The sequence below is a fragment of the Chelonia mydas genome, chromosome 1 (assembly GCF_015237465.2).
Source record: "Chelonia mydas isolate rCheMyd1 chromosome 1, rCheMyd1.pri.v2, whole genome shotgun sequence".
Classification (NCBI taxonomy): Eukaryota; Metazoa; Chordata; order Testudines; family Cheloniidae; genus Chelonia; species Chelonia mydas.
The window spans coordinates 248,646,075-248,658,617 of record NC_057849.1 but is presented as its reverse complement, the minus strand read 5'-3'; the positions used below and the strand labels follow the sequence as shown (position 1 = coordinate 248,658,617).

The 12,543-nt window shown below is 43.5% G+C and overlaps 1 protein-coding gene across 1 annotated transcript in view; it reads left to right on the top strand.

The window, feature by feature from the left end:
* Nucleotides 1-12,543, top strand: part of PAH (phenylalanine hydroxylase) — a 68,038-nt gene that overhangs the window by 35,804 nt on the left and 19,691 nt on the right. Inside the window, exons 4-5 of the mRNA XM_037879691.2 lie at nt 7,359-7,447; nt 9,547-9,614. Coding sequence (XP_037735619.1) covers nt 7,359-7,447; nt 9,547-9,614 — 157 coding nt within the window. The remainder of the gene's footprint in view (nt 1-7,358; nt 7,448-9,546; nt 9,615-12,543) is intronic.

Below are 12,543 nucleotides of genomic sequence, written 5' to 3'. Positions count from 1 at the left end.
CCCATTTCAGTGGGCGCAAGCTCAACCCATCCTCACGCAGGCAAAACTCCCAGCAATGTTGACGGTAGTTTTGCTTTTTTAGGGAAGTAGGGCATGATCCTGGGAGGTGCTGAGTACCGTCCGTTCTTCTTATTAAAGTCAGTGAGAGTTGAGAGTGCTCAGCACCTCACAGGATTGGGGCCTGGATAAAGACGTGGCCCAGAAGATTCATATAAAGAAACCACGACACCCACTTTTATTAATACCTAAATACCTCTTCAGATACCAGACGTGATTTTAATAGAATTTAAGCTAGGATTGTCTTCAAATGCTTTTGGTCTGGTTCTTCCTCTTCCTTCCTCGGAACAACATAAAAGGGCATTAATATCTGCCCGAGATGAATCCTGGTAATCCTTTTACCATCTCCTTTGTGCCTGACCCATGACATTACATTTGGGGGAAAGAAGCCTCCAGCAAATACTCTCTGGGGTCAGTTCTCTCCATTCAAGTGACAAGAGACAAAGGGTTATGCCTGGACAGGGAGCTATGAGCACTACTGTTGGGATTCCCTCCGAGTCCTCTTTCCACTCGGCTTCCCAAGAACTCAGTTCGACTCCCGCCTTTGTCACTCGGGTATCTTTACTGGGCACACAGCAGTGCCATGCTGAGCTGATCAGTCTCAAATGCAGGGGGGATGGATGCAGGGTACATCACAGCTCCAAAGTTACACAGAAACCTCCTCCCTTTGTATACATTACACATCTCATTGCATTTATTATATGTTGCAGCACACATTTTTGGATCGGTCTGGTTACTTTGCAGGAACCAATCCCTTATCTAGTTCATAGTAAACAGTCTTCTGTGTATTTCCCCTCTTAGTTGTCTGGGACATTCTGTCTTCTTAGCCTACTGACCTATTTACTTACTTTATTTAGCACAAACATTCTGTTTTCAACCTAATGATTCATTTCATTCCCTAATTTTCTCTTCCAAAAAAAAGAGGCCTCCCTCCAGGAGTTACTTACTCCAGCCAGACCTCAGCTACACCTGCAATCACAGATATTCTCTCTTTGTCACGCTTCATTTTTCTGAATTTATATTTTCAGAAGAAAGCTACAGACCCTGGCAAGTTTTTGCTGAGCAGCAGTGATTAAAGGTTTTGTAGGCACTGATTCAAGCACAGGGTAGAGCTCAAAATGTCAACAACAACAAAAAGACCACAGGAGAAATCATGGCTCCCTTGAAGTCAATGGAAAAAATCCTATTGATTTTATCAAGGCTAGGATTTCACTTCATGTTTCCAAGTTCATCAAAAGGTCTTCTTGAGCCAGATTAATCTCTATTGACTTCAGAGCAGCAGAGATTAATTCGATCCCTTCTGATTGAAGGAATGACTGTTTTTGTTTGTTAGTGGAAACAATTTATCATCAGAGAGAGAAAAGATCAAATTAATCATTTTATTTTTATTTCTTCTGTTCTTGATTCCCTTTTCACTTTCAATACTTGCCATTAGTGGAAGGGCCCACCATGAGCTTAAATCTCAGAAGGGTTGTGTCCTAAAAGTCAGATTAAGGCAGAGGTGCTGGAACAATTTGTATAGTGGGGTGCTGAGAGCCATTGAACTGAACTGTATCTGATGGAAACCACTTCAAGCCAGAGGGTGTGGTCACACCCCTAGTTCCAGCACCTGTGGACTAAGGCTGATTAGAGAGCAAAGCATACGCGGGTTCAGAGTGAAATGAGAGACCACGCTGCAGACATAATGGCTGAATTTGTCCCTTAAACAAATATGCGACAGTGTTAATAAATAACAAGCATTGCCATGACAATGTCTACATTGACTTGCCCTTTAAAATCATCCCTGATAGATCTTAACATTGGAATCTTAACATCAGAATCTGCTGATGTTCTTTTCTGAAAAATATAAAACTAAACAAAATATCACCTCTCTTCCCCCCTCCCGCCACCACACCCACACCCACCCACCCACACACACATGCAAGCCAACCTCCCCTATGTTGTATGCGGACACAGGCCTTTTTCATTGCCAAGTAAAGTCAAGGAAAATCTTCTCCTTGTGAGACATATCTGTGTCAAGAAAGAAGCAATTTACTTAATATAGAGCAATAGTGTCAATTCCTTATCCCCCATCTACATCTACAAATGTGATTGATTTTTCTTTGCTAAGGATTATGGGTTCAGTTCAGCTGTGCACTTTACATGAATTCAGTGCAGGGCCACAGGGGTAGCAAAGGTGATTTTGAAGTATTTCCCTATGTTGCTTCTTGGTGACCAATGCGCCATCTAGGGTAGTGAAATCCTCTTTCCTCAACTGATCTAATTATGACAGTCTGGGCTTTTTTCGGCTTGCGCTTAAATAGTTTTTGTTCATTTTGCCTGACATTTTTTGAGTGCCTCTAGAACTTGGTCCAGTATAGCCCCTGAGCACACGAAGAGAAGGAAGAACCACAAGAATGATTTAAAGATTGGAAAACATGCTGGAAACTGAGTGCGCGATCTATTTAGGCCAGGGGTACACTTAAAAATTAGATCAACCTAGCTATATCACTCAGAGCTGTGAAAAATTTCGTGCCCTGAGCACCGTAATTAGGTCAGCCTAACTCCTGGTATAGACATGGCTAGGTTGATGGAAGGATTCTTGTGTCAACATAGCTATTGCCTCTCAGAGAGGTGGATTTATTATGTTGGAGTGAATTAAAAGCTCCTTTTGTCAATGTAGGAAGCATCCACTGGCTGTAGTGTAGACATACCCATAGTGTATTGAAGAAAAGGCTAAGAGGTGAATTGAGCATAGTCTATAAGTACAGGAAGAAGACCTTGGATAGTAGAGGGGTCTTTAATCGAGCAGATGAAGGCATAACAAGATTGAATGGCTAGAAGCTGAAGCTAGGTGAATTCAAACTAGAAATAAGATCACATTTTGAACAGTGAGAATGTGTAGTGGATTGACCATCACTTGAAATCTTTGCATCAAGACGAGATATCGTCCTAAAAAAGTAAGTTCTAGTTCAACCACAGGTTACTGGGATTGATGCAGGAATCACTGGGTGAAATTCTATGGTCTGTGCTATGCCAGAGGTCAGACTAGATGGTCACAATGGTGCCTTCTGGCCTGAAAATGTACGAATCCGGTGCTTAACTTGAAGCATGTCTTGAGTGCTTTACTGGTCTGGGGCTTTAGTGTACTGATGATTTTTCATTTGGGCTCAGTTATCATTTTTACTTTCTTTTTTCCCCAAGCTCTCTTAATTGTACGACAAAAGATATTATATTTTCCCCTGTTCAAGCAATGAATAAAAGATTTAGATCAATAATATAACTGTAGCTTAGCAAATGCTAGCAAAATGTCATTATTCTGAAGGTAACTTTAGCTCTTCACATGAGTGATGCGCTGAAGTGTTTCATCTGGCCAAATGCCTTTTGTGGAATTAGAGTTATTTGTTGCGAAAACACAGTGCATCTCTTCATGACTCTTTTGGGAAACAAGTTGAGTATTTGCAGACCCCTAGGAGCCCAGGAATAAAAGAATTAAATATTAGTCTATTTCGGGGTGTGTGTGTGGGGGGGGAAACAGAGACAATTTATTGCATTTCTGAGACTGACTGGAGGCTGAGGTTCTGTAAGAGCCTTGTTTGCTAAACCCTGGGGCAGGCCAAAGCATTTGGATCTGTTTAAAAAGGGCCAAACCTGTGCCTCGAACAGCTATAAATTTAATAGACCTGCCTTTGACCCTCCTCACAATGGTCAGAATGTAGGAGCTCTGCAGAAACTCCTAACTGCTTCCGTTTTGTTGCCCCACATATAAATAGCTTATTAGCATCCTATTACGCATTTGACCCCATGTTAATTTGGTCACCACTTGGGTGTCCAGTACATGCCCATAAATGCTGCTGTTTCCCTTACAGACAAATCAATATTTATTACTGATCAGCCCATGTTCTCTCTTGAAGTCTTCACAGAGGCTCCCTGTTGCAACAGCTTGCTCTGGCAATTCATTAACCACAGTGCAGACAGCCAGCATGTCTGGTTCGCTAGCCCCCACAAAAACATGTCAGCAAACAAAATATTTGACAAATTCATTGAGAGCCTAATTTGATTTGATATTTTTAAACTGTTGCTAGCATTGTTGGGGAAGGTCTTTCTGAACTGCATTGCCAGACAATATACCCCAGCAGCTCTCTCACATCTCTAACTGCTCTGATTCCTACTGTATGTATAGGGCAGAGGGGCTAAATCCCATGCTGTGCTCAGCATCCTCAATTCCCATTGACTTGGGTGCTGAGAATACTAAGCTCTTGACAGAAGACTCATAGGGCCCTGTTCAGCCTTCTGCTGCAGCCCCTTTGTACCAGTGAGGTTGGTGCAAATGGACCATAGGGCAGGTATAAAGCCTCCCTCATCCGGGATTTCCCCTACTACAGAGCCACTCCACCAGCTCTGAGCTGAATCCAAATGAGCCCCAGGCACAGAGGGTGTTCGGCGGTGGGATGCAGGGGGACAGACACAGGAGGTGAGGTGAAGTGAGCCAGAGGAGGGAGGGGAGTAGTTGAAGGTGGTGTGATTAGGGTGGACTTGTGTCCTGGTGATTCTGGGTCCCTGCAAAACCCCCTTGGGGGCCACTAATGCAAAGGTACAAGTTTGGGGAGTCCTGAGGGCTGCTCTAATCTTCACAACGCTCCATATTGGTCACCAGCAGCTCACATAAGAGAGAAACAAACCACCTCCCTTCTGTCCCTAGGCCAGTGCCAGCCCAGGAATGAATCTGCCCCACAGTTTGTAAGTCACCAGTTTGTCAAAAACTTTGGTAATAAAAGTTTATTGGATACTATTTTTTGTCTAATTCATCCACACTTGGAACAGCAATTACTTGAACCCAAATCTTTCTAGTTCAGAGGAATACCTCTTGCTCTCCAAAATCCCTAACAGACCATCGTCTCAGAGCTGCACACACTGAAATCCATCACAGGGCATAGCAGGCTTCACAGTCACTACTGGGCTTTCTGCTGTGTTCAGATCTGATGGGTTTTAGAGCTTCCCTGGGAATGGCAATATGTGGTGGCAATAATTAATAATATACATGTAGCTTCATGGTAGCACTTTTCCTCCCAAAATCTCAAAGCACTTTACAGAGTGTTGTCACCCCCATTTTTTACAGATGGGGAAACTGAGGCAGGGCATGGTGATGTGATTCACACGAAAGGTCACTGGCAGAGCTGGGAACAGAATCCAGGTTTCCTAACCATAAAGCCAGTAGCTTAGTTGCCAAGGCAATCAATGTAGAAGATAATGGCATCCTCCAGGATTGTTGTATGAGGTTTGCCTTCTTTTAACGTGTCGGCTGATAGGGACTTTTGTATCAAGTAAAACTGTTATTTCATAACAAAGTTCCATTTGCTTACTTAATCGGAGGGGGTGCAAATTACTGACAGAAAGCAGTCGAATATTTCTAGAGAAACAATGGAGCTATGGCTAAAAACCAAATACATCCAGTCGGGCAAGATTTTGATGCTATTGCTGCTGCCATCTAGTGACTAACTTCTTAGGTCTGCTTAAAGTTGGTAGCATGGGGCTCCAAAGACCATTTCTTTCTGCAATACAAAGCCACATTCACTTTCATTAAAGGGAAAAAACCAAAACACCGCACTAAAAAGAGCCTGTTTTGATGTGTAGAAACTGTTTGCGGCAGGAATTCTAAAAGCACAAAGACAGTAGCACAACCCTCACGTTAGTGTGCATAACACTGCCCTGGCACAGATGGACATGTCACGGAAGCATGCCACCTAGTAGTCATAAATGCAGCCTGCTTTTCTGGGGCCTATGTGAAATGAGCTAGTGGTCTGACTCCAATTCCGATGGGCAGGTGTCCGCATTACTTAAACCCTACCCCATAAATGCCTTTTTTATTGTGAGTCTCAGCAGAGAGGGCAAGGGCTGAATAGGCCTGGAGACGGAATGATCCTCTCATCCCTTAGGTGGTCCATGGGGCTCAGGGTTGGGGAACATCCGCAGGGCACTGTGGGAGGCATTGCGCTGCAGCTGGCTGTGCGCCCTGGAGGATTTATACAGGACTTCCCTTTCCAGAGCTGTTGGTGCAGAACTTTTCCTGCCGCTGAGATTAACTAAAAACCAAAATGTTAAACAAAATAAAATTGATTCACTCAGCAGCAGTGTCCTCCTTAGGGCAGAAAGCAGGGCATGGGAAGCATTTTAAGGCACTCACTTGGATGAATGATGCACCTTCATGAAAGAGGCTAAATTCATATAAGTCACAGTGCAGTTCAGCTGGTAGAGAGAACACTGAGAGCTCTTGGGCTTGAACCCTCCACTTTAAACTCCGGGGCCCTCTGGGATGAGTGACCCCCCATTGATATCAATGGCAGTTACTTGTATCCTGCATGAAGAGAATAAGGCACACGAATGCAGAGTGCGAGCTCCATGTGACGTCCAAGCTGAAGGCAGTGCTGTTGTCACCACAAGAGCTGTAATGACCCCCTCTCCTATTATAGTAATTGCTCTCAAGAGATTTGGGTGCCATTTTTCCATCTCTGATACAAATAAAAAGGAATGGAGCCTGATTCTCTATTGCCCTGCACCTCATGTAGTTCTCACGCTCATGCAGTGTGAGTACAAGCTGGATGCAAAAGACTCTGAAATCAATGTTGGTAGCGTTTTACACCTACTGTGCACTGATGCAAATGCATTTGAGAGTTGCAGGGCAATGGACAAACAGACCTGTTCCTGCTGTTTGAAATGACACCTTGTGCGTTATTGCAATGTCCATTAATTGATACAACACTAATCAGATGTACTAGAGTGCTGTTTAATTTGTATACTGCTTCACGGCTTAAACCAGCTGAAGTGGCAGAGATTAGGAATTGGATGAGACTTTCATGGAGCCGATTATTCCATATCTACCTCCTGCAGGGTTTCTTCCCCCTTCCCCTGAAGCAGCTGACTCTGGCTACTGTCAGAGACAGGATACTAGACTAGATGGAACTTGAGTCTGATCCAGTCTGGTAATTCCTATGTTCTGATGATTCGAGAAATATCAATAATAAAACAATAAATAATAACCATCACAAGCAAACAATGCCAAAAGCTGGATTTACTCCAGCTGCTTTGCATTGCTCCAACAATGCAAAACAGCCATAAACCTAATTTAACTGGCTCATGAAGCTGGGTTTACTGTTGCATTGCTTCACTGGTGCAGTGCAACACTTCCGAAAAGTACCAGTGAATCTAGCCAGTGTTTATCCTACTTTATATTTATATCAAAGAAATGGAAAGAGTTAGATGAGATCCCCAAGATAAGCTAAACTGAAAAGAGGCTCATTTGTATTTTCTTTTCTGTTTTGTAGTGCCGTGGTTCCCGAGAACTATCCAGGAGCTTGACAGATTTGCCAATCAGATCCTAAGTTATGGAGCTGAACTGGATGCAGACCACCCTGTAAGAAACAAGTCCTACCTTTAAACAAAGAACAACTTTATAGTATTGGGATTCTCATGTCCACATGTTCTATACCAGGGTAACTCTAGTGGTCCAGGGAGGCACAAAGGCAGTTCCCATAACTAGGGTTGTTTGAGAGCTGGTCCCTGACATAAATTAGATCAGTCTGGAGGCTGCTCTAACTTATGCAAATGCCAGCAGCCCCAAGCATTATGACAGTTGGGGCTCTCCAGAGCCCCCAGTCATCACAGGCACACTCACTTTCTCCCAACTACACATATGCAAAGGATTCTGGGATGTGGTATCTTGACGAACAATTTTTTGGCCATGTTGTACTTCATGGACCACAGAAAGTTGACACTCCCCGTATTCCAGTATGGGGATATGATGAGCTTTTTTTCCTTTTATAATGAACGTATAGTTGATTGACACCTGCATATTATTTGTTGCATGCCGATATGGCATTTATGATGCAAGGCACAGTAAAAGAAGTGGTCCCTGCTCCAAGGGGCTTGCAATTTAAATAATGAAAGCACATTTGTTTGTGCTAGTCAGCACATGAATCCTTAAGTGTTTTAAAGACTTTTCTTGATGCAAATATACTTTCCATTCCCACTCCCTCCCAAAGAACAACTTATTTCCATGTCAAAACATACCAAGTTACATGCAGGAATTGCAGGTATTAGTGGAATTGAGACGGGGTGATTAGTCATTCCCTACCTATTGCTTAATTCAAAGTGCGCTGTGTATCACGTACAATGATTCATGATATTCAGTGCGGCCACATGAAAACTAGAAGGAAAGAAGATGCAATTACTTCAGCAAACTGAATCAAGAGCCTTCTCATTTGTTGCACTGGGAGACGAGCATGTCGTAAAACAATGTTGCTCTTGAAAGCAAAAAAAAAAAAGAAATAAAACTCCGGTATTAAAGTGAATGAAGCCGCTCAGTTCTAGCTGGCAGAACTCCTTAGCTAGGGGTCAGTTTCCTCTATGTTCTCATAAAATCAAAGCACAACGAGGCATATGGTATAGTAAGAAAGGATAGTAGAATTTAGGATGCAGCCAGGAGGAAAAACTAGGAGTCACTCAATTGCTATCGTTTAGGTAGACGTGGGAGCTAAAAATAGGATAAATGTTCTGTTATGCCATTCTATTCTATAACAAATAACTTTTCAGATCACCTGGTCCCTTTTGGTGTATGAGCACACTTTGGTCTAATACAACTGTGTTGGATACCTGGTTGTTTCACAGTTGTCCCCAGATCCTGTTTCATCTTGTACTGCGCTGGGGTTAACCAAATGACCATTATTATTTGTATATTGGAGTAGTAGTTAGGGGTCTCAACTGAAACAGGGGTCCCATTGTGCTAAACACTGTACATACACATAGTGCGAGACAGGCCCTGCCCTGAAGAGCTCACATTCTAAATAGACAAGACAGACAAAGACGGGAGTATGTAGCATTGTAGCTGTGTCAGTCCCAGGATATGAGAGAGACAAGGGGGTGAGGGAATCCCTTTTATTGAACCAACTTCGGTTGGTGGGAGAGACAAGCTTTGAGCTCTCACAGAGCTCTTCTTCAGGTGAGGCCTAATCCTCACTGGCGAGATGAACCTTGTGAGAAATAAATGTATAAGAGGTGAGATTTTTAGCTTGAATGTGTGGGGGAGCCATGCGTCCGAGTGCACACCCCCTGTGTGGTAATAAGTGAAGTTCTCCTCTTTGTGAGCCCCCTGCTTGGCAGCATGCAGAGAACTGGAGGAGGCAGGACGTGAGTAAGGCTGGGAAATTGCTGCTAAATGGATCCTCTTGTCTCTCTCCCATACACCCTCTGGTGGGAGGATGGAAACAGCCTGCATATGCTGTTTCAGCAAAGCCGTCATTCAGCCTGGGAAGAAGCAGTCTTCCTTGCTTGCTCTTGTGCACTTGGTGTCCACACTGGGGGCTGGGATCTCGATTTTAGCCTAAGATCGCTTTCCTGCTCCCTCTGAATTCAGTGTCAAAGCTCCCAGGGTCTTCAGGGGGAGCAGGATTAAGGCCTGAACCCTGCATTGTTCCCACTAAGCAAGAGGAGTACATTTTAATTGTTTCCTCCTAGGGTTTCAAAGATCCTGTGTACCGGGCCCGGAGAAAGGAGTTTGCTGACATCGCCTACAACTACAGACAGTGAGTGTGCACCACACGGGCAGGAGAGACACTAGTCACACAAGTGAATGCTTCCCACCCTGTCACTGCCCTTTCATCACTGCAACAACAAATTCTTGTCAGGGATTTCCTTTTTGCCGTTGGCACCTTCTTTCTTGGCGTGTGTTTAAATCTTCCTGTAAATGCATTTATCCAAAATTACAGCAAAACAAAAGTAAATTGCTCAAGGCGGACATTCAAATGAGAACATGTCCCCTCACCACACTCCAGCACCAAGCTTTGTTGTCTAATTGTACAACAGTATCACATGCTACTACAAAGACCTGAGCACTGAATAATGCAGCTTCTGGTATTCTCCATATTAAACAGTGGAGAGGGGGAGAGTGTATATAATTTACATTAAAGGAGCTGCACACACTATTAAAATAATGAATAACTTATGGTCCTCTCGTTAATCCAGTGCTTGTTACTCTACTTTTATCATGTCTGATCCAGCTGCATTGAGCAATTTAGGTTCTCATTTCACAAGCAAAATAAACAAATGAAGCAGATCCACTTCCCTAGGATAGACTTCATTTTGTTTTCTGCTTTTTATTTCTTTTTCTGTTCATGGTCAAATTTGAATGACAATAGGAACTAAAACTCTCCCCCAAAGTCATTCACGCTTTTATATTATACCTAATGGGCCCGACTCTTGCAGTCAATGGTAAGGCTCTCTTTGACTTCAAAGGATTAGACCACGTGTTTCATGATTTTTAAACCATTATTATTATTATTTTATTGTATTAATTTTACTTAGGGTCCCACTGTGCAGGCTGTTGTACAAACACAGAACAGAAAGACAGTCCCTGCCCCAAAGCGCTTACAATCTAAGTTACAAAACAAAAGATGCAACCTCTCTGTTTAATTACTTGAAAGGAGTCAAAGAAATCAGAGAGGAACCTGCTTGCTGCCTAGAAAGTTGGGTAAGCCTATATGGCCAGGTTCTGATCTTAGTTACAGAGATACATCCCCACTTACAGGAATATGTGGAATTGTAGCCTTTGTAACTGAGAGCAGAATTTGTCCCTTACTTTGCAGACTTCAGCCAAATTTTATATAAAAATGATAGAACAAGTATCAAAAATAGCTATTACCAAACCTGAAACAAGTTCGGAGGATGAGACCCCACAGTATTACTAAGATGTGTCCATATCAGGAGACAGACCGGGCTGGGATTTTATGCGTTTACTTCATATTCTATCAGGAGTTCTTGAGCTCCATGCTTTTAAATAATAGAATAATAATAGAACAGTGACAAGATGGCAAAGAAAATTGGCTTTTTTTGGATTTTGCACAAAGAAGAAGGGGCACTGTGTAGACGCCTCTGGACCCACCCTGGGCCAGCCAGCCAGCCACCCAGTAACCGCACGCTCAGACCCTGAGCCCTGCAGAGATGCCCTGTTGCAGGTTCAGCAGAGGAGTGAGAAACAGTGCTATGAAGGCAGCTGAGTTCCCATCTGTGTAAAAAGGGGCAGATCCAGGCACAGAGGGTCCCCTGTGAACTTGGAGCTTGCTGGGTTTGATGGGAAGGTTGATGGGCCTTTAAAGGGTAACTATAAAATCCAGGTGCCATTACTTCTAAAAATCAGCTACACGAAGTGGGACAGCCATGTAATGAACGGATTCACACTCTCTTGTCCTCTTTTCCTTTGATCTTCCCTCCCCCCCCCCCCCCCCCCCCCCAGACTGTTGCTTTCCCCTGGCGTGTCTTTTCTGCCCATATCTGCTGCTTGTTTGACTTTCTCCTCTCCTTTGCTCCTTTTTCTTTTTTCATTTTATTCTTATCCTTCCCCAGCGTGAATTCCTACTTCCCTGCCTTCCCTCTCCCTTGCTTTTGGCTCCCTTTTCTCTTGCTTCCTTCCCTAGTCCCTGCCCTATTGATCTCTGGGACCTTTTGATTGATATTTGAAAGTGCGCTAAGCCTCTGCTTCCTTCTCCAGCCCTGTGAAGGTGGCCCAAAGATTAATTAGGAACAATGAGTGCTGTAGGAACAGCAGTGGTCCCCCAGCAATCTTAATAATTCAAGAGCATGTTTAAAGCTCCATAGATCAAGGAGGACTGATGCACACAGGCAGAAAATTACAGAGTTACTGGGGAGCTGCCCCCAGGCCGAAGTTAAAATGAGAGAGTGGGAGGCGGTGGGGTATCACTGGAGTTTAACAATGAATCTCGGGGCTTGGAAAGCCCTCGCATTATTCCAGTAGTGCTGCTAACCCTATTAAGTTGCTTAAAACTCTTTGATTTTAAAAGCTGGGGGATTCACCTATGGCCCTTTTCTTTATTGCTAAGGAATCTTTCTCCCCCCGATTAATTCCAAGGCAATAGGGCCAAATTCATGGTTCATGGTGCCTAACTCTTGTTAACATCAGCATGAGCTCCATGAACACGTGATTGAGGCAGAATTTGACCCAGGGGTTATTCATTTTTTTTAAATCAAATTTACCAAAATCTGTATTTAGTGATGATTAGGAGCATCTCCAAGATACTTAAACCAGTAAGAGCTGTGCATCTTCAGAACTGATGTTTTCCTGACCACAGTAGGATCATCAGAACAAATCAATAGGCATGAAATGCAACAACCTTCTGCACATCAGTAAAGGAAAATCAATGAAAGACAGCAGCCAGTGAATTTTGCTAGCAGATCAGCAGCAGCAGCAAAATAAACACAGTTTATTTTTGCGACACTGGAACCAAAAGGCTGCAACTGAGATCAGGCCCCCATTGTGCCAGGCAGTGAACAAACACAGGGGAAGAGACAACCTCTGCCCTTAAGAGTGTACGATCTAAATGACAGCTTAGCTCAACTGAATTCAGTAGAGTTATTCCATCACATTGTTTTCTCTCTTGCTGTATATGAGAAGAGGGATTTTCGTCACTCGCACCAACTCCTGTCCAGCTCCAGGTGGGA